Here is a 21,893-nt window from a genome sequence, read left to right on the forward strand (position 1 = left end):
TTTCAATCTCTTTGCTGCCATCTCTTGTCCTCTATTGCTCTCTCCATCTCTCTCTCTCTTTCCCTCTCTCTCCCCGGCAGACTCTACATGTCTCAGTCGCTACGGCAACCAAAGCTTTTTTTTTCTCTCTCTCTCTCTCTCCTCCCTCACTTATTCGCTATATCCCCCCTTTCTCTCCATCTCCCTTCTCTTTCCCTCTTTCCATTGCCAGAGGTGTAGGCTTCATAATAACTGATATGTGTCGAGGCGGTGCGAGCGTGCGCTTTGCTGGGTCCCTCGCTCTAATTTCCCGTATAGCCGTCAGTGACATTTCTGTGGCATTTTAGTTGTGGATCGGGAAGTTGTCGCTCTTGAAAGTACCGCGGAGAGTATTGCTTCTGTCTTTGCATGACGGCTCTAATAGTGATAAATGTGCTTTCAGGTGTGCGCATGGTGAGTGAAGACTGCTTTTCTTTTCCCCTTTTGCATGTGTTTCTGCACTTTTTTTTGTTTTAAATTTGAACACCCATGGGAGAGAGCATGCTACTGTCTCTACAAGGTAACACATCTTCTCGTGTTTGTCTCGCCTCCTCACCCCTGTCCGTTCTTTCTTTTTCTCTCACTTTTTCCTCCTCTCGCCCCCCTTCTGTTTTGTCTTCCAGAGAGCGATGATCGGAGGAGCGGGGTCTAAGTGAACATAGAAGCGATGGAGAGATGGTAAGAAAGATGGATCGTGGGGGTGAAAGGAGCAGATGCACAAATGTCACTGTGACTGATGACTGGCATGGGAATGAGAGTGGGCACGGCTGCACTGGACACTATACTTGCACCGGGGATTTTTTTTTTTTGCGTGCTCAACTGTCAACTGTGGTTAGTTCTTTCCAAACTAACCAATTAGAGTTTTCACAAGCCAAGAACTCATTAGTTTTGAATGTGCTGCATGTGGTAATTGTTTTTCCATTGTATTGAAAATCTTCAGTTATGTAATGTGGCTGTCCAACGTGGGTATTTAGAGTGAGATGAGGGCTTCGCTTAATTGTTCCTGTATTGTATCAAAGACTCTCAAGTTGTCATCTGTAGTGATTTGTTCTCAAATTTAAAAAAAACAACCCAGCCCAGCCTGACTACTTGGAAAACCTTTACTTCAATGGAAAACTCTCGAATTGTTTGGGCAATCTGTCAGACATGGGTGTGCCTTTCCTCCCCCCCTGTGAGGCATAAGGACTGACCCATGACTAAATTTGAAATGAAAATCGAACACTTAAGTTTCAATATTCTGGACTCTGAAATGTTATCCCTACTTTAGTCAATCTCAATAATCGTCATGGGACTTCATAATTGTCAGGTTTACAGACATGTTCTCCTTAAAACACCTATAGTTTGGGAGTTTGGACGAGAGAATGGATGATTTGTGTGTGTTATTGTTTGAGCTTAAGTTGGTATAAAAGACATGTCTAAGTTCATGAATCAGCTACATGAAAAATCAAATCAAATAGAAAAATCTTGATTTTGCCATATCGTCCAGCCTTGAGCAGTATATTTGAGCAATGTCATTGTTCTGTCTCTACAGAAAAAATATATTTTCTAGGAAATTTAGATTTGTTTAGTTTAGAAAAAGGGAACATTTCATAGAAGTTTGACTAATTTCCCCCCCACGCATTTCCCATTGACTTAACATGGTTGGTACGGCAACAGTTTAAGGAAGTCGATGTCCAATAAGGAAGTGAAAATATAAACTTCACAAAAAATGGCCAAACTAAAGAAAGTTGGGTACAATCTTTAGCAAAATCTTAAATATAATTGTATTAACTATGTTTTAGCAAAAAATGTGTCTAGGGTGTCATATGCACTTTAATGGGACTTTACAGAGTTTAAAAATGTTAAAATTATGTATTTTCCTACACGTTCCAGCAATGTCCTAATGTGTAGAATGAGCCCAGACCTGTTCACCACAACTGCCTCTAAAATCCTGCACTGTCACTCAAAAAGTTGTTCATTCGGGTCCGAGCTTAATATAGAAGCTGCAGTTACACATAAGGCCTGAGGTGGCAGTAATGAGTATAAAATGACAAACTTGCATCTAACACCTTTAACTCTGTCTGCCGACGTTTGTTTGCTTTTTGCCTCATTCTTATATTTGATCAATTTTGGCCATATATATTGAATAGAACTGAACTCTACCTGTCCCTGAGCCCATTACAGCTCCTCTCGGCCAATCATATTCCAGAGTACCCACCTGGATAAATGGCCTGTTGTTTTTCTGTTTCACTCATTGATGTCAGTGTCATTTCTGGTTTCCGTGTTCCGTAAATCTGTATTATTGGTGCAGCCCTTTGTGTTATACAAAAAGGGTTTGATTTGTGCATGTCTTAGGTTGGGTTAGCACTTGCCAACTTATCTTTCCGCTTGCATTTGGCTTGTTGACTCCCGTTAATGTCAAACTTCTGTGGTACTTCTGCCCTTTCCCAGCTCCATCTCTCCTGTCGCACGCCTGACCGCCCTCCGCTGGCTCTCCTCGCTCCTCTTGGCCACTCTCCTGCTGCTGCCACCGCCCTCCACCTGTAACCGTGACGACAGGGAGGCAGAGGAGCAGCTGTCCGTCACCGCGCAGGGCACCCCCACCCCGCTGTGGGCAGTGGTGTGGGGCCCCACGCAGCCGCTGGAAGAGGAGACCTACCACCTCGTGTCAAGCCAGGAAACGGAGCCACTGTCTCACGCGCACCACCCCCGCGGACAGCACCATGAGGCGGGGGGCAGCACCACCGTCCAGGACTGGCCTCAGGGCTCGGCCGGCAGCGCGCACCCACCAGGGGGAACACTCCTCCAGCCCAAGACCCAGGAGGGAGTGGAGGCTGAGGGAACAGAGGCGGAGGAGACGGAGCCGGAGGAAGGTGGGAAACAACATTAGGATTTTATGACTCTTTAATAATAATAATAAAAAGTAATACATAAAACTTGTATAGCGCTTTTTTGGACACTCAAAGACGCTTTACATGGGGAATAAAACACTTTACTGGGAACCTTTGGGACCTGTTTAAAATTACATTTTCATACTGAATATTTTTAAGAAACCGACCTGATAAACCATATTATGTGGGGTCTAAACCCTGACACTGGCACTTTTTTACTGAAATAACCTAAAGTCATAGTGAGACTTGACTTTACCCTTTGACATAATTGTGTGAATGACAATGAAACTTTGTCTTGGTCTGGACAATATCTTTTCTCATATTGTTCGATCTCGATATTCAATTTGATTAGATTTTTTCATAATGAAATAACACATTCCACCATTGTGGGATTTGGTTGTATGAAAACTATATATTTTTGGAAACCTTATGGTATAAGCAATGAGAAAAACTATGTTTCCATTTGCCCTTGTCATTTTGTAAAATTGTGCAATTATTCTATTTTTCCATTAGAGTAAATGGGGAGTTGTGGTCGTCGCTATGGTAACTCCATGAAACATATGACAAGGGGTTCATTGACTTTTTTGATTAGAACAACCAAATGTTATTTTCTGCTAAATTTCGTAATATATCTTTTACATGGGGAGTTTTTTACTCCCCATATAAATGAATATCATTTATATTATATTATATATTATATTATATTATATATACCAGAGCAAAAGGAAACATTGTGTTTTCTGATTGCTTATTTGAAGGGGCTATATGGAGTTATGTATTTCCTCCCCCTACATGTTCCAGCCATGTCCTAATGTGTAAAATGAGCTCAGACCTGTTCATCACAACTGCCTCTAAAATCCTGCACTGTCACTCAAAATTGTTTTAATTCGGGTCTGAAGTGCCCGAAGTTTAATATAGAGACTGCAGTTACGCAAAAGACCTGAGGTGGCAGTAGTGAGTATAAAATGACCAACTTGCATCTAGTCCCTTTAATAAAGTTTTCAAAAATGTGTAGTTTTGATTCTCCATAAAAATCCGGCAAAATTACAGAGTAAACCGGATTAATTCATGAATTTAGACAAACCTTTTATACAAACCTCAGCTCTAACAAAAACAAACACTTTCCTCCAGTTTCATTTTACACAAAAATCGTCCATTCTCTCGTCCAAATTTCCAAAACTAGGATCTGTTTCTGCCAAAGAAATGTCTGTCGATTTTAAAGTCTCATGACGATTATTGAGATTGACTTTAGCAGAGATTGTGATTTCGGTTTATTGCCCAGCCCGACTTTGTGCCACATTGAAAGAAAACAGGCTACAACTGTCGTGCCAGATCGTTTTGGTGCTGTGAATGTTGAGTATTTGTTGGTTGGTAGACTGAGACTGAATATCTTAAAATAAATATGTTCTGATATTGAGACATTTAAATGAGAAGTTGATTATATTCATGGAGTTTTAATAAGAGTGGGGATTTTGCCAATAATTTGTTAAGTTTGTAGCTATTCAGTTACATAGTGGATCAGGGCTGCTCAATATATCTGCAAATTATTGTTGTTAGATTGGGTGATATATAGCAAAGTTACTGAGGTCTTCTTGACTGGGATTCATACATTTGTTTTGCAAACAGCCCAAAACAAATAGTAAGTGAATTTCATGATTTACTTTGATGGGAGATAAAATGCTTTCAATTTCTGTTTAAATTTAATGGATTTTTTTTTCTCATATTGTGCAGCCCTGTATGATGGATTCAATCTCCGTCATAAATGAAGCATCTAATGGTATGCACATAATTTTCAGAGCAAAAAGCTTTCACCTTGGTTGCCTGCTCTGCTATTATGCAGTTTCTTGTGTTTGTTAAGTGTGCATCTAGGTGAAACTGCATGAATAAATAGACAGAAAGAAAAAAAAAAAGTTCCAGCTCTTTTCACGAAATCAGTTCGAACCGCTCGTGCTAAAGTGTCGCTCGCGGGATCCGATTTGGTCACGAACGTCCAATCACAATAGCAGATGCAAATTTCTCAGTATTTCTAAATAAAAATACCCCTGAGAATACAAGCACATGGCACGAGTCGTCGGGGGAATTAGCTGTCAGCTCTTGAGGAGCCTGACTCCCCACTGTCTGTGCCCAGCCGCCTGTGTCTATGTCGGGGGATGCCTAATAAAGTGCTCATCACTCACTGGGAGAAATGGGCGACTGTCAAACGGCGAGATACTGCTGGGGAAGACGTCATCGGATTTAGTTGGAGGCCAGAGCGTGTTGTGCATCCAATTTAATGTTCTGCTGCCTTCATTGATTTTACCTCTTTGTTGTGGACACAATTATACACAGCCACAGTCAGATTTGTAAGTGCGCGTTTGTGTGTCTGTTGCAGTGGACCCTCAGTTCTATGTGACCGTGACCATCTCCTCGCTGCTCATCCTCACAGCGGTCATCATAACAGCCAAACTCTGGTAAGAACAAAATGTCTATCTGCTGCCTTCTACCTGCTTTTGGTTCCAGTGTCTTTGTGCGGGGATGTCAGTCGTCCAGGAGTTGTTCATCGTAGTAGTAGGGATTTAAACATCATCGACTGGGCTGGATGGATTTATTTGGAGATGTTTCACTTGTCAGACTGGTTAAATGCACAAGCTAGAGGCCTATTGAAACTCCTGAGGGGAGGGATTAAGAAATAGGAGGAGCTATGGCAGTCCAGACCACACCTTTCAGGGGCGGGCAGAGTTTAAAGAGACTATACAGAGTTTAAAAATGTTAAAATTATGTATTTTCCTCCCCCTACATGTTCCAGCCATGTCCTAATGCGTAGAATGAGCCCAGACTTGTTCACCACAACTGCCTCTAAAATCCTGCACTGTCACTCAAAAAGGTGTTAATTCGGGTCCGAAGTGCCGTCATGCATATGCTCAGTATAGAAGGTGCAGTTACACATATGACCTGAGATGGCAGTAGTGAGTACAAAATGGCAAACTTGCATCTAGCCCATTTAAAGGGCAACTAAAGACCAAACAGATTTTTTTCAAAGGAGAAATATCTGATGATTTTAGAGGATTATCTGCAGTTCCCACTGGATGTTTTTTCTTATAGTCTGTATTTTCCGGATTATTCACCTTATTCCGGAAGTTTGCGTGGGCGCCGCCATGAATTGTGCCCACCCCTTTTCTCCTATTAGTTTACATGGGACTGGAGAAGTCAAGATAAAATCTCTACTACACGAAAACAAAGCCGTTTTTAGGCTGTGCAGATAAATGGTGCAGTGTTGACTTGTTGGTGCAAATGAACATTGGACATTTTACACAAATCAATTTACTAAACATCAGATTTTAGCGGCGAACATTTTCCCTCGTTCTCCACTTAAATTAACAAGCTCATGTCATGAGCACACGGTGATCTAATGAGCGGTTCATTTCAAGATCCCACACAGTGAAGGAGAAAGTGCTAGTTTCATTCACAAAGGTGTTTGTGTCATTAGCACTTAACGCATCGTGGAGATTTCAGCTACTCGGCTGCACGGTGTGACAATTTATGTGTATAGCCAGCTGACCCACTTTGGCGGTAATTTCAAACTGCAAATGTGGCCAGAGTTTGTTCTATAGTGCCACTTTAAATAGACGTCCAGCTTAGTGTGCTTAACTTGTCTGATATTTGATTAGAAGAGCGAGAAAGAGCTTCTGCTGATCTAAGTAAAATGTCGACTTATCACAGGTGTTTTTGTTGGTGAAACCTAACAAAACATGTGCATTTACTGTGAACAGCCTGCCTTGTGCACAGGTAGCCCATTAAGATCCTCCTCCAAATGCTTTCTTTTGATAACCCACTGCAAAGACAGCGTTGTGTCTTGGTGATCATTAGGAGCCCGTTCCTGTCATGTTCCGTGGTGTAGCTTTCACTCGCTCGGCCAAAGCTTAAGTATGGCACACATTGACGGAAAAAAAGCTGTGCGCTGGGCATTATAGGCAGACATAGTGTCCTTGATAGCCCAGCAGGTACACGTATTAGCCCCTTAAGTGTGCTCTGTAATTGTTCGCTAATGGCTTTATGAACAACACTTGTCTTGTGGAAAGTCGCAGTTGGCACAGATGTGTCAGATAGCGCCATTAGGCCTCCAGTGATTAAATGTTGGCTATAATCATTAGGGTGTGGTGGGAGGTACGGGGACATCCGTCTTTCTGTGGTTGGGGAAATAACAGAAAAGAGTTGGTATAAATGTTCTTTGGTTTAAACCGTCAGTTTCATGGTCAACACGCACACAGCATTCACAAAGCTCAGTCTCTCCCCCTGGCCATTAGCGGGAAAGAGCTGTCATCTTAGTGATATAGCACATTTGTTGGATGCTTGGTCTTGCTTTGATACCTGTTCTGACAAGCTCTGAACTTTGCCTTGTGATATGTGCACTTTAATATGTGCATTGCCTTCAGTCATACAGAGTAAGGAAACTCATAGTGTACAAGAAAATGCAATCGAATCAAAATTACAATAGGGATACAATAAGAATATCCTCTGCAAGCAAGAAAATATCCTGGTTCTATTGGATTTTTGCAAGTTTTGTATTGTCCCCCTGAAGTATATTGTAAATTCATCTAATCGCATCTAATTATAAAGCATTTGTATAATTTTAATGAACTTGCCGGCTCGTTTACCAGCGTTTCTAAGTGACCCTGACAAAAAACGGATTCGCATTCATGAGAACGATGAAAAGGAAGAGTTATGTGTGACAATGCGACCGATGATAGGAATCTCTGCATCGCGCGAGGAGATGCATTTTTATTCATACATTTTTGCTTGAGGCACCAAAATGACTTGCAGCGGCCCTGAAAACCCTCAGTGGCCTCGCCCCTCCCGACCCGTCCGAACTCCTGTAGGTTTGCAACTCAATAAGAGCTTTGAGGTCGTCAAATCAACTTCTGCTGGAAGTCCCCGGAACCATTTTAACCACTGGGGTGATCAGGCCTTTGCAGTCGATGGGCCCAGACTCTGGAATAAGACGACCCCCTGAACTCGCACCATCACTGACTTTGGCCTTGTCAAATCCAGGCTTAAGACTTATTTATTCAGGCTGGCTTTTAATACTCAGTAGCACAGTGACATTTTATTTAAAAGCATTATGTTGTTTTTTGTTGTTGTTTTTTTTGGTTCCCCTTTCAATGTTAGTAATCAAAAAAGGAACTTAAAGGACAGAGTTTAAAAATGTCAAAATTATGTATTTTCCTCCCCCTACATTCAACAATGTCCTAATGTGTAGAATGAGCTCTGACCTGTTCACCACAACTGCCTCTAAAATCCTGCACTGTCACTAAAAAAGGTGTTAATTCGGGTCCGAATTGCAGTCTTGCACAAGCTTAATATAGAAGGTGCAGTTACACGTATGACCTGAGGTGGCAGTAGTGAGTATAAAATGGCCAACTTGCATCCAGCCCAGGGGTCGGCAACCCGCGGCTCCGGAGCCGCATGCGGCTCTTTCATCCTTACACTGCGGCTCTGAGTGGCTTGGGAAAATAAATTACAAAAAAAAAAAAAAAACCTAAGTATTTAATTGAAGTGTGTTTTATTTGTGTTAGTTCTTTAATATTTTAGTTCTAAATTGGAAGATTATTGTGATCTTGACATGTTAGAATAAATATATTTTATTGTTTTTCGTCGCTCAAAATAAACGTCATACTCGTGAAAGCCGGTATACCTGCCAAAACGCCGGCTTTTCCTCCTCCTGCGGTCGTTCCTCCTGATGTTTGGGAGCCAGTCCCTGTCACCCCTATTGCCCCCCCGCTGGAGAACCCCACTGTTATATATTTGTCCCGATTTTCCCCGCGTTTGTGGGGAAAAAAGGGACAGTAAGAAGCGCCTTTCCCGCTGTCCCTGAATGCATCTCCCTCGCACCAAAACAACAGCGCGTGGTTCCAGCAGCTGCACCATGGAGAAGTTAAGGCTTATTTACAACCTTAGACACGTAAAGCAAGCGGCGGTGGGCGCGGGCCAGGTGAAGACAGGCCTGTTTTTGTGGATTATAAAGTTTTTTCAACTGGAGCTGAGGACAGACCAGACGAGTGAGAATTATTGGATAAAGAGGTTTAAGAGCAGCAAGTTCTACGACGGATCCCCAGAAGATCGAGTGCACAGTGAGTGTAGTGTTTTTATGCTTTTCTGTGAAGTAAAGTCAGCCCAAATTGTGCGGCTGTTGCACTGACTTATCTGACATGAAGCGCGTGCGTTTGTTGATGCGTTTGCCCGTGTTACACGTTGACAGGAGCGGGGTTGAACTGGTGTGACTGTCCCATAGACTGAAAAACTATTGCTATTCTCCAGTATATTGACAGGCCGGAGCTGGTGTATTTGCTTTTTGTTTAACCCGATTTGGCGAGAGCCCAAGGAGTCAGGGGCGCACGGCGGAGCGAGACGTCTCTGCACCGCCTCCACCCTGGTGTGCGCGGCAGGCGATCTTGTCCACATTCGCCCAATTCTTGACAGATTTTTGACAGAACGCGACAATTCCCAATAACTCGCAGCAGAACGCAACAGAACGCAACAGCGCGCAACAGCGCGCAACAGCACGCAACAGCACGCAACAGCACGCAACAGCACGCAGCAGCTCGCAGCAGTGCGGGACGCATATACGTGACCGTGCGTAATAATTCGTGCCATTAATCGTAACACGCAGTAACAGGTCGCAACAGTTCGTGGCGGCGCATGAAACCTCTACCCCGTATCACCCACATTCGTGATCCTCGGCCACGAATGTGGATTCGTGGCATTCGTGACTTGTCGTCGTTATGTGTAAACCCAGCATTAGATGTCAAAAAGTATTTGCGGCTCCCAGTGTTTTCTTTTCCGTGGAAACCGGATCAAATGACTCTTTCGGTGTTAAAGGTTGCCGACCCCTGATCTAGCCCCTTTAAAGTTTAAAGCTGCACTATCCAAGATTTTGTGTAAAAGCACCTTTACTTTCCATCCCGGTGGCTCCCATGATGCTTCAGGATCAATTTAATTTCATTTTTTTTTAAGGATTTCCGAGAAGCTTTCTGAACGGAATACAAATATCTCAGTATTTCTAAATAAAAATGCCCGTGAGAATACAAGCACATGGCACGAGTCGGGAATTAGCTGTCAGCTCTTGAGGAGCCTGACTCCCCACTGTCTGTGCCCAGCTGCCTGTGTCTGGGCACAGGCGGCTGGTTGAACCATAGTTGAACCAGGGATACGGTTCAACAAGCTGTGAAAACCTAAAAAAACTATTAATCCTGGAGCGTCCTACAGGCCATCAGGATGGTAAGTAAAGGAGCTATGTTAACCACCCAAGCAGCCGCTGGGACACTGAAAGGTCAAAAACGTATTAATATCAACTCTTTTTTGTGCTATGCCCTTGTGATCAGTGCGTACAGCTGTCGTCTCAAGACACTTCACTGTCGCACCTGTGGGGATGTGGTGTGTGATTGGTGGTAGTAGGAGAGGCCCCTGGTGCTGGTGCATGACCCAGCAACTGTATGCGGGGAGTGAAAGAATAATATGGTGTTTTGAGAAGCTTGTCGAACTCGTAAAGTGCAAAAGAAATCCCAATCTCTATTATTGTGACTCCTCTTTGATAATACATAACTGATCTGAGCACTGGCATATTTTTACAATGTCAAACAATGTATTCTGTGCGTTTATATGACGACCCATTGTCCTACAGATTTCTTTTCTTCATCTTTTATTTTTATACCTCTACACGACTGCACAGACTCCATTTGTTTTGTTTTTTTTACAAAGAAATAGAAGAAACCTGACAACAATGTGCCGCGCTGCTTTTTCACATTGTCATTTTGCTTTCTGCTCATTTGCGATAACTTTTGTATCTGCTCATCGCGCGTTTTATTATTCTCGTGCCATTGTCCGCTGCTTCACAGAATGTACTTTCATGTCATTTTCTCTTGTTATACGCTGGTTGTAATCTCAGCTTTGCCTCAGCTCTCACACCACATTAACTCCTCTGTCTTCTCTTTCCACCCGGGGCCACTTCGCCTTGTTTCCATAACTGTTCACACTATGGAAGTCTCATAGGTCTAGATCTTAGACTTTAATATGTTTCCTGAGAATATAAGGACTAAACCAGGAGTTCATTCAGTAAAGTAAGACTAAGCCTGGTCTAAACTAAATTATAACTAAACTAGGACTATCAAAGGCAACATTACACTGTGGCCCTGCCTGTATCTCTTGTCTCCTGTGTTCCTTTCTTTTTTTTTTTCTCACTCTCATATTGTCATTGCGGCTGTCTTTGCGGAGCCTCTTATCTCCCCGGTTCCTCCAGAGCTGCCAGTCCGGCTGCCGATTCCTCCGCAGATAATCCTCCGGTTCGGCTTCAGCTGATACACGATAAGCTCGTATACCCCTCGCTCTGTTCGCCGCTCAGGCTGTGCTGTTGTTTCAGTGACTTACTTCACCACGCTCCTTTTGAAGTGGAAAACACACTCGCCTGCCCTGGTCTCACAAAGTCTGTACATTGTGTGAGTAACGGGGCTTTAAAAGGAGAGGATGTGGCGGCAGACCTCACCATGTGGAGCGTGGGCTTCCATCACACGACTCTTTTTCCTGTAGTGGACGTCATTTGTACAGTCTTGACCGTTAAAAATATATTTATGTTAATCTTTATTACGGATCCCCATTAGTTATTACCGCTGCAATAACTATTCTTCCTGGTGTCCACATAAAACAACACAAACATGTACAATAGCACACTACGGTCGTCCATATGTAAACAAAGCAGGTTAAGCTGACATTATCAGTTACAAGTAAAATTAACAGTTACGTTGTAGATATTTAAATTGTGACACCAAAAACACAATAAAACAAATCAATCAATACACTCATAGAAATATATAAAATGACATATATATGATATATATAGATATATGGGTATATTAAAGCTATATATTAAAAGTAGTTAAAATACCATCAATGGCCATAGGCGACAGTAAATAGGCACGTCAGCCTGGACTTAAACATAGTAAGAGTTGAGGCCTGTCTCACATCCTCGCTGAGGCTGTTCCACACTTTTCAGATTCACATTCAGAAGACTTTATTTCTCCCTGAGGGGCAATTCATTCGCAGCTTCCCAGCCGTGTTTAGTGGTGACTCCAGGAACCACCAGGAGACCCCTCCCTGAGGATCTCGGGCCCGAGATGGTTCATATTACTGTACCATGTCAGCTATATATTCCGGTGCCCGACCATGAAGAGACTTATAAACTAGCAGAGCTATTTTAAAATCTCTTCTCTGAGTGACAGGAAGTCAGTGCAGAGACCGGAGCACTGGACTAATATGGTCGTATTTCCTGGTTGTGGTCAGGACTCGAGCAGCAGCATTTTGAATGTACTGCAGCTCGTTTAGAGAGGCCAGTGAACAGGCTGTTACAATAGTCTAACCGACTGGAGACAAATGCATCAATTAAACTCTCCAAATCTGGTTTAGACACTATGTTTTTTATTTTAGCAATGTTTTTGAGGTGGTAGTAGTAGTAGTAGTAGTTTTCTATATCACAAAAACATGTACAATAGAGCCCCCCCTGTAGCCAGGAAATAGAGAATTTGAATTGTAAGGAGTTGTACTTGTAATAGTAATCATGCATACTGCAAATAAAATTGACTGTCAAGTTAAAAACCTTTAGCAATCAAAGCTGTTGAAGTTGAAGCATGTAGCTCAAATACAGAAGAAATTTCCTTTCAAGTATCTCTCACCACTGATTGATTTATTTGGTCGGGACAGTGCATGTTAATGAACACACATGGTAAAATGGTAAATGGTAAATGGTCTCAACTTATATAGCGCTTTTCCACCTACATTAGGCACTCAAAGCGCCTACATGGGGTATATGCATGTAAACACTACTAATTTCCATCCGTCATCCCCATGCGCACTCTCAAACCTACTCTTATTCCTCTTGGCCTATTGTACATGTTTTAGTGGTAGAGGAAACCGGAGTACTTGGAGGGGAGAACATGCAAGCTCCACACAGAAAGGTCCCGTCCAGGTGGGAATCGAACCCGGGACCTTCTAGCTGTGAAGAACGAGCGCTATTGCAAGGCTGCCGTGCCGCCCACCTCTCGGTGCCTCACGATTCGATAGGATACGCGATACATGGCTCACGATAATGATGATGATTCGTTGCGATTTTTTACTTTTTTTTTTTTACATACTACATATTATTCATCATGTGTGACAGTGTCTGGCCCAAGGGCTTAAAACTGTAGTGCTGCTGTTCTGACTGTATTCTTGATCATTATTCTTGATCAAAACTAAACTATGGAGCACTGCTACCTCATTAATATGCATGACGTCATCAAAAGTATTGTGCCAAAATATCGTGATATATCACAAAATCGATATATTGTCACACTCCATGTGCTTAGTGCTTTGCCTGTCATCTTTCTTCATGCTCGCATCATGTTTGTTTTGATTCCAGATAGATGCCTTTCTCTTGTCGGTCAGTCCATCTGTCAGTTTCGCCCTCTGGGTTCTCGACTCTACATAAACAGGAGAGGAGTTACCTGCCCTGTTTGTCCACAGTGTCTTGGTCTGTAACTGGTCTCAGACTGGGCTTGACGAGAACCCTGGTGCGTAGTGTGAATAACAGGCCGCTCGCTGGTAGCTGTAGCGTCAGACTGGCTCGTGCCTCGGTGTCATAAATGTGTAAATAACGCCATGTGTCGGGCGAGCGAGAGGGTGTGCAGATGGACCGCGATGATAGCCTATAGTAGAGATTGGCTTCCATCCAGTTCATTGTGATTATAGAAGAGGAGCATATGTGCTGAGTGTTTTTCCCCAGCCCTCAGATTGTCACTGTGGCTAATGTTGTGAGCGTGACAGTGTTTGTGTGTATATACAGCCGGGAGGAGGAGAGAGTGAGATAGGGATAGAGGGTGGCAGAGAGAAAGAGGAAGCAAGGGAGAGAGAAAGAGCAGAGACAGGTGTTACCGGGAGGAAATTAGGGTACTCTATGGCTCTAAAAGTCTGCAGTGAACAGCTTTGTGGTGCATCTAAGTGTTCTTCAGAGCCGGGAGCAGACGGGCGACTACACCATATGCAATAATTCTGCGTCCTCAAGTGACAGTAGGCCACCCTGACCACCACACAGGCTGACCTCTGCGACTGCGGACTGTAATGACCAAACTAAACAAGCAAACAAAGGGAAGAGACTTTCAAAGTTTGAGTCTGAGAAGAAACCAAAGCTTTTTGTTGGAGGAGATCGAGTTTATACCTAGATCAAGAATGTCATTTTAAGACTAAACTCTGATGAAGTCTGTGAACTAAAGAAGTGATTCCCGTTTTATTCTCTGTGACCCCTGTTTTGGTGATGGATGCATCAGCAACCCCAACACTATTTTCCAACACAAAAAATTAAGTTATATATTTTGAAGCATCGATCCAGGTTTTTTGCTTCCGTTACCGATACTGAGGGTTTGAGTGTCTGCTGATTTTAACTGATACCAAAAGACTTTCTTGAAAGAGGCTTTTAGGTGATCCAATCATAGTTCTGTCCCAGCCTGTCTGTCTGTCTGTCTGTCTGTCTGTCTGTCTGTCTGTCTGTCTGTCTGTCTGTCTGTCTGTCTGTCTGTCTGTCTGTCTGTCTGTCTGTCTGTCTGTCTGTCTGTCTGTCTGTCTGATTTCTCTCTCTGTACAAAGGATAAAAGGAATTAATTTCTTTAAATTTGAACATGCAGAAGTAATAGTACTAGTTTGAAAAAAAAAACTGTTTAATATAATGACCCCAATTTGAGCTCTGTGGCCCTCGTGGAAGAACCTTTGCTACTGCCAGACTGATGGGGGGGGACTCATTTATAAGGGGGCTCTGGGGGTCCTCCCACAGAGATCTTTTATTTTAATGGTGCATTTTAACAGACCAATAGGTACATGTTTTTTCCTGAGCCATTTTCATTGAGTTGACACTCAATGAAAATGTTTAGACCTTGTGTAGTCCTGGTTTAGTCCTGGTTTATTCTTGGCTTAGTCCTGGTTTAGACCTGGTTTAGACCTGGTTTATTCTCGGTTTATTCTCGGGTAAAAAAAAAATCATCTGATAAATGTGAGGGAGTTTGCAAAGAGAGGGAACTAGTTTACAGTCCGCACTGAGCACACATTTTTCTCCGTATGCCCAGGGGCCCCTGGGCTCAGCCCCTGTAAGCCCCTTCATAAATCCAGCCTTGGCTTCAGTAGCGGAAATTTGGAATATCCGATATATATTTTTCCAGTAGTAGCTCCGATATCCGATACCAGTATAGGGAGGATCGCTGTTATTGTTTATTTCTGCGATTTTCACCGGATGTTTTGGTGACTAGTGGGAAAACTTGAAGCTTGAAGAGCTGTTTCTTTAAATCACAGATATTTTACAGAAGCAAAGCTCTGTTTGTGAACCATGTTTTGACCCACCATAGAACTATTATTATCTATTTAATACATTTGCGTTGCCCACCAGTGCCTCGGACGTGACAACACAACCCTAATTCGATTGGTGCATCTCTATTGTTAAATTCAGTGGTTTTTAAAGCTATTTCTTGGACAATGATCAGTTTAAAAAGTTTAAGTGATTTCAACCCTGAGAACATTTTTTGGACCAAAAATTGTACCTGAACTAAATGGAAGGGGGAAGCAGTCAGCAGCTCAAATCTTGCTCCAAGCTTAGAGAGTGTGTAATGTATTGGTCGTGTCAAAAAGTCTGCTGGTGCAAAATGGCAGCCATGTTTCTGTCTGTCAGCCACAGGGCATCTGCGGCCTCAGAAGTTGAGGTGGAAGGGAATTAATAGTGGACTGCAAAGTACTTTAAGAAACGTGTTGAGCTTGCAAAACCTAATTCCAATCTGTTAAGTTTTAGTTTATAATTCCATATAAAACCACAAACAAATACAGACAGATGGCTCTTCTAATGCAAAAAAGAACTTGATGTCATATTGGGAGATATTCCACTAAAATGTTGGATATAATATGGAAATTCTCAGACTGTGGTATCAGACTGACACGAGGCCAAACCGTGGGGAAAGTTCAGTGGTTAAAATGCGAACGGGATAATAATAACACACAATATAAATAGAGACGGGTCATGGCCTGGCCTCTTACCTAAAGCAAACCCTTCACTCAATCGATTCATTTGTATTCAAGACCCTGACCACTTAAACTGGCTACAAGACAACGGCTCACCTCTGCACCTCATTTCATCATCACGCACAGCACGACTAGCCCCTGAGCCATCCTCTGTGCCCGCGGTGCCCTCCTCTGTGCCCCCCGTGAACTCAACTGTGCCCTGCTTACAATATATTAAAGCCACACTGCGGAACTTTCCAGATGTTGTTACGCCGTAGGAGCAACTAAACTGTTGAAAACTATGTTAGCAATAACACACGTGCCCCTGAAGCTCAGCTAGACACAGACAAACTTAGTTTTGCTGTGGGTTATCATTATATGTTAGCATATTGTCATGGGAATTGCAATTTGTCACTCTTTTTGCAGTTTTCTGGTGGACTATCAGCATTTTTAGCACTCACAAATAAAGTTGAGTCAAAATTGGGTCCTTGTGAATGTTTTGTCTCATTCTGGTTTTAGAAAATTGAGAAAATTGTCCAGTTGAAATGAAAAGATCGGCGCTCGAAGCTAACGGTTAGCATTATGATTAGCATTCTCCACTTTACTCCTCTCCATTTGCTAAAGTAGCGGTGGAGTGGTTGGTCAAAGAGTTGTTCTTTTTCCCCTTTGTTTTTCCCCTCTGGCAGCTTAGAACGTTAACATTTCCAGAGATGTCTTCTGAATCTCTTTAGATAAGAGCCAAATGTATACCAGTCAAAGGAACACAGCAACATCTCGACTAGGGCTGGGTACCTTTACATTTTTAACGATACTTGGTCTACGATACCGATACCTGAATGATACATTTTTTTAAACCTATACTAAAATATCTGTCCATTGAGCTAACAGCATCAAAACTTGGTCTATAAAGTTTTTTTTCAATACCCCCCGGTACCATACAGGTATCGTTTAACGGTACCCATCCCATATCTTGTCGAGGCGAAGCTGGTGATGTGCTGGAACAGGCCACCGTTATTCCATACTGAGATATGTTGTTACCTGAGCTTAGATGAGTTGATGCGTACCTGTCTGGTCTTTGCCCTCAGTCATGCAAAAAGACCAAAGATGTTAGCATTTAGCTTCTCCTCTTCTCTATGGGGCCAAACTGGGTGAAGTTAGAAGCGACCAAGCTCTCCCACATTTTCCCTATTTAAATACGGTTACTTGAGTAGTTACACAATCCGAGTATAGTCACACAAAGCGGATAAAGAGGGTACTATATTGTAAGGCGTAATAACACCTGAGGAGCACTTCGACGTCTGTGCCGTAATATCTTCAGAATTCCTAGGAGTGAAGATATTACTGCTAGGAGAGGCTAAATGCTAACAACATCTTTGGTCTTTTTGCAAAACTGAGGGCAAAGACCAGACAGGTAGGCATCCACTCGCCTAAGGTAAGAACATATCTCAGTGTGGAAAAACAGTGGCCTCACAATAACACCCATATTGTTTTGAATGCTTGTAATGTGTTCTATTTAAAATACCTATAGTTGTAAGTATCTTATAGATGGTGCTCATAAATATTTCTCACATGTTGTCATACTATAGTAAGAAGACACAAACAAAACAAAATCCTCTACCCTCTGCCCTCTCCCCCCTCTCTCCCTCAGCGCAGTAATGAGTCCTCGCACACAAATTCTCCCTCGCTGTGGCAGAACAGGGCACACGCTGATGCTAAATGTCTCCACACATTAAGGCTTTGTTTATTTCTTTTCCTTCTTTTATTTCATGAGTTCTCTCTGTTCCCCAACTTCCTTTATTGCAATTTATACCCACTGTTTAGTGGTCTTCTAATAAGGCGAAGGCAAACTTATAAGAGCTCGACCGCCCCGCCCACCTCGGACCCGGCTGTGGTTCCTGAAGTCAAAATCCCATGAAAAATGTAATATTTCGAGTTCAAAGGCACGATAGAGGTTTGTTCGTGATCCAAGAACTTCTAAGGATAGCCAGCGAATTTTAATTAATAGAACATTCCTAATACTTCCAGAAAAGGAGTGGTTTTCTAAGTGGAAAACAGAGCAGTGGGAGACAGTCCGTTGTCCAGGATTAACCCTATGTGGATGTTTTTTTTTTTTTGTCCGACTTTGGAAAAAACAAGCAAATTTCCCATCAAAACCTTAAAACCTATTATGCATGTGCCCTGTGTTTCCCTTCCAAACTACCATGACCCTGCTCCTGCTTATTTAATTAAGAGTATTTAATTAACCACACCATAATTCCCTTGGAAACATATAGGGGCGGCTTTACACATCAAAATTCAACTACGTGCACATTCAATAAAAAATAGGATTGACCTTTCAATCCTTCAGCACACTGGACCCTGTGTTGTTTTTTTTGGTTTGAACGCAGGAATGGGTTTTCTCTGTGCATAAACGCAGCTAACTTTAGGCTCATTCATTTTGTCCTGGGAAGACTAATTAAGAATGGTATTACGTGACTGTCCTTCCTATTATTAGGGCTGTTTCATGTTGTCTGTTATGCCCACAAAAGGGACCATTATAATAATTCATGGGTGGTAATCACATTTGGGTTATGGGCGAGCGCTTAACCCACTACTCCCACAACTGCCCTGTCTGATGCGAAGGATAAGTTCCGCTTTAATAAAGGGTTTCTTATCTCCTAACATTAGTTTCCTTTTCTCTCCATGTCTGTCTCATCCTCACAGTTACGACCGCAGCTGTTCCCGTCACCCGCCCCCGCTGTCCCGTGGCGTGGCCCCCCCCCTCTCCCTCGCTCTCCCCCGCTCGCTCGCCTCGGAGGACAGTCGGCAGACGCTCCACAGCACCTCCTCCTCCTTCACAGACCGGGAGAGGTAATGACACAGCACCACGGCGAGGTTTGATCTACAGGTAGATTATTGTTGTTTTCAGACAAAATCAGTTATCATTACCCGTGCTGCGTTTGAAATCCTACTTTTCTTGGCTTTTCATAATGCTGTAATGCTTCCCTTACGAAGAAAACACCTGGAGGCAAGTGTGTTTTGTTCTTGGAGTAATCCTGCATATTCAAAACCTGCTATTTAGTGAATATGAACTGCACCTTCAAGATAAGATAAGAAAAGCCTTTATGGAAAAATTCACGTGTTACATCAGCTCAAGCCTGGCCTCAGCAATCCGTAAACTCCGGTCTATTATAATTTCCCTACATGTACGTCTGGGTCTGATCTCAGTGGCCGCGTTACATCGGTTGAATTTCAACCTACTATTCAGCGAGCGGGGGAGGCGGGTGTTGTCGGTGACGTCAAGGATGCAAGCAAGACGTTTGGCAATGGTGGCGAATATGAAAGTAATGAAAGCTCTTCAATCCGTCCTGGCTCGGCTCCCAAATATCCAGAAATTAAAATTGAAGCCTTGGAATGCGCAAGGAATGCCCCCAAGAGTTATGATAGAGTCATGATAGAGTTATGATAGTTATGATAGAGTTATGATAGTTATGATAGAGTTATGATAGAGTCATGATAGAGTCATGATAGAGTGATGATAGAGTTATGATAGTTATGATAGAGCTATGATAGAGTTATGATAGAGTTATGATAGAGTTATGATAGAGTTATGATAGAGTTATGATAGAGCTATGATAGTTATGATAGAGCTATGATAGAGTTATGATAGAGTTATGATAGAGTTATGATAGAGTCATGATAGCTATGATAGAGTTATGATAGAGCTATGATAGAGTTATGATAGAGTTATGATAGAGTCATGATAGAGTCATGATAGCTATGATAGAGTTATGATAGAGTTATGATAGAGTTATGATAGAGCTATGATAGAGTTATGATAGAGTTATGATAGAGTTATGATAGAGTCATGATAGCTATGATAGAGTTATGATAGAGTTATGATAGAGCTATGATAGAGTTATGATAGAGTTATGATAGAGCTATGATAGAGTTATGATAGCGTTATGATAGAGTTATGATAGAGCTATGATAGAGTTATGATAGAGTTATGATAGAGCTATGATAGAGTTATGATAGAGCTATGATAGAGTTATGATAGAGTTATGATAGAGCTATGATAGAGTTATGATAGAGCTATGATAGAGCTATGATAGAGTTATGATAGAGTTATGATAGAGTCATGATAGAGTTATGAAAGAATCATGATAGAGTTATGATAGAGTCATGATAGAGTTATGATAGAGCTATGATAGAGTTTTGATAGAGTTATGATAGCGTTATGATAGAGTTATGATAGAGCTATGATAGAGTTATGATAGAGCTATGATAGAGCTATGATAGAGCTATGATAGAGTTATGATAGAGTTATGATAGAGTTATGATAGAGCTATGATAGAGTTATGATAGAATTATGATAGAGCTATGATAGAGCTATGATAGAGTTATGATAGAGTTATGATAGAGCTATGATAGAGTTATGATAGAGTTATGATAGAGCTATGATAGAGCTATGATAGAGTTATGATAGAGTTATGATAGAGTCATGATAGAGTTATGATAGAGTCATGATAGAGCTATGATATAGTTATGATAGAGTTATGATTGAATCATGATAGAGTTATGATAGAGTCATGATAGAGCTATGATAGAGTTATGATAGAGTTATGATAGAGTTATGATAGAGTTATGATAGAGTTATGATAGAGTTATGATAGCTATGATAGAGTTATGATAGAGTGATGATAGAGTTATGATAGTTATGATAGAGTCATGATAGAGTCATGATAGAGTTATGATGGAGTGATGATAGAGTTATGATAGTTATGATAGAGTGATGATAGAGTTATGATAGAACTATGATAGAGTTATGATAGAGCTATGATAGAGTTATGATAGAGTGATGATAGAGTTATGATAGTTATGATAGAGTCATGATAGAGTCATGATAGCTATGATAGAGTTATGATAGAGTTCTGATAGAGCTATGATAGAGTTATGATAGAGTCATGATAGCTATGATAGAGTTATGATAGAGTTATGATAGAGCTATGATAGAGTCATGATAGAGTTATGATAGAGCTATGATAGAGTTATGATAGAGTTATGATAGAGTTATGATAGAGCTATGATAGAGTTATGATAGAGTTATGATAGAGATATGATAGAGCTATGATAGAGTTATGATAGAGTTATGATAGAGCTATGATAGAGCTATGATAGAGTTATGATAGCTGCTTCACTCACTCGGGCTAGCGAAAATCAGATCCAATCGTCTCAAAGGAGTTCACCCCTCCCACCTGATAACGGAGCTCAATTGTGACGATCCAGACCCTTGTACGAAACGCAATGAGTACGAGGGTCTGGTAAAACCAGGCTACATCAGCTCTCAAGAACACTCAGAGGGTGCAAATAGACAGAAAATGTGAAATCAAAGACGGGATTGTGTGAAAACAAATAAGTAGTAAATAGAGGTATACGCTTTAAAGCAAGTAACTTGTTTACCTTAATAAATCCTTTTTGTTTTCCCTCTGGGGGTAATACAAGTGTAAATGGGATATTTGGTGGGTCTTTGTCTGGTTTGTAGCTCACAGTTATTCCAGCCCCATGTGTTTTCTTATGGCATTAATTGTGTTTGTGTAGCGGGACAGAAGTTATGGCTGGGTTGGTGGAATGGAATGGCAGCGCTTTTCCCGTGGCAAAGCACTTCACACAGGGACGGTAGGGTTAGGGCTGGGCAATTACCGTAATTGAAATTTAATCGAAATCACAATCCCTGCTCTCAGTCTCAATAGTCGTCATGGGACTTTACAATCGACAGGTTTACAGCCATTTCTTTGGCAGAAACAGACCCGAGTTTTGGAGTTTGGACGAAACAGTGGAAGATTTGTTTATGTTGAATTAAACTGTAGAAAGCATTTGTTATAGTTCGAGCTGAGTTTTATATAAAAGATGTTTAAAGGGGCTAGATGCAAGTTATCCATTTTATACTCACTACTGCCACCTCAGGTCATACATTTAACAGCACCTTCT

The 21,893-nt window shown here is 41.8% G+C and overlaps 1 protein-coding gene across 4 annotated transcripts in view; it reads left to right on the top strand.

Annotated features, from left to right (window-relative positions):
* Positions 1-156: 156 nt before the first annotated feature.
* The window catches only part of pianp (PILR alpha associated neural protein), a 61,430-nt gene continuing 39,693 nt past the window's right edge, over positions 157-21,893 (top strand). Inside the window, exons 1-5 of one of the 4 annotated variants that reach the window (XM_079561378.1) lie at positions 157-432; positions 642-696; positions 2,449-2,870; positions 5,260-5,338; positions 18,627-18,773. In XM_079561378.1, coding sequence (XP_079417504.1) covers positions 686-696; positions 2,449-2,870; positions 5,260-5,338; positions 18,627-18,773 — 659 coding nt within the window. In that variant the 5' untranslated portion in view covers positions 157-432; positions 642-685. Of the gene's footprint in view, positions 433-641; positions 697-2,448; positions 2,871-5,259; positions 5,339-18,626; positions 18,811-21,893 lie in introns of all 4 variants that reach the window. The other 3 variants (XM_079561381.1, XM_079561380.1, XM_079561379.1) reach the window with 3 other exon arrangements.

The sequence above is a fragment of the Gobius niger genome (genome assembly GCF_951799975.1).
Source record: "Gobius niger genome assembly, chromosome: 8".
Taxonomy (NCBI): domain Eukaryota; kingdom Metazoa; phylum Chordata; class Actinopteri; order Gobiiformes; family Gobiidae; genus Gobius; species Gobius niger.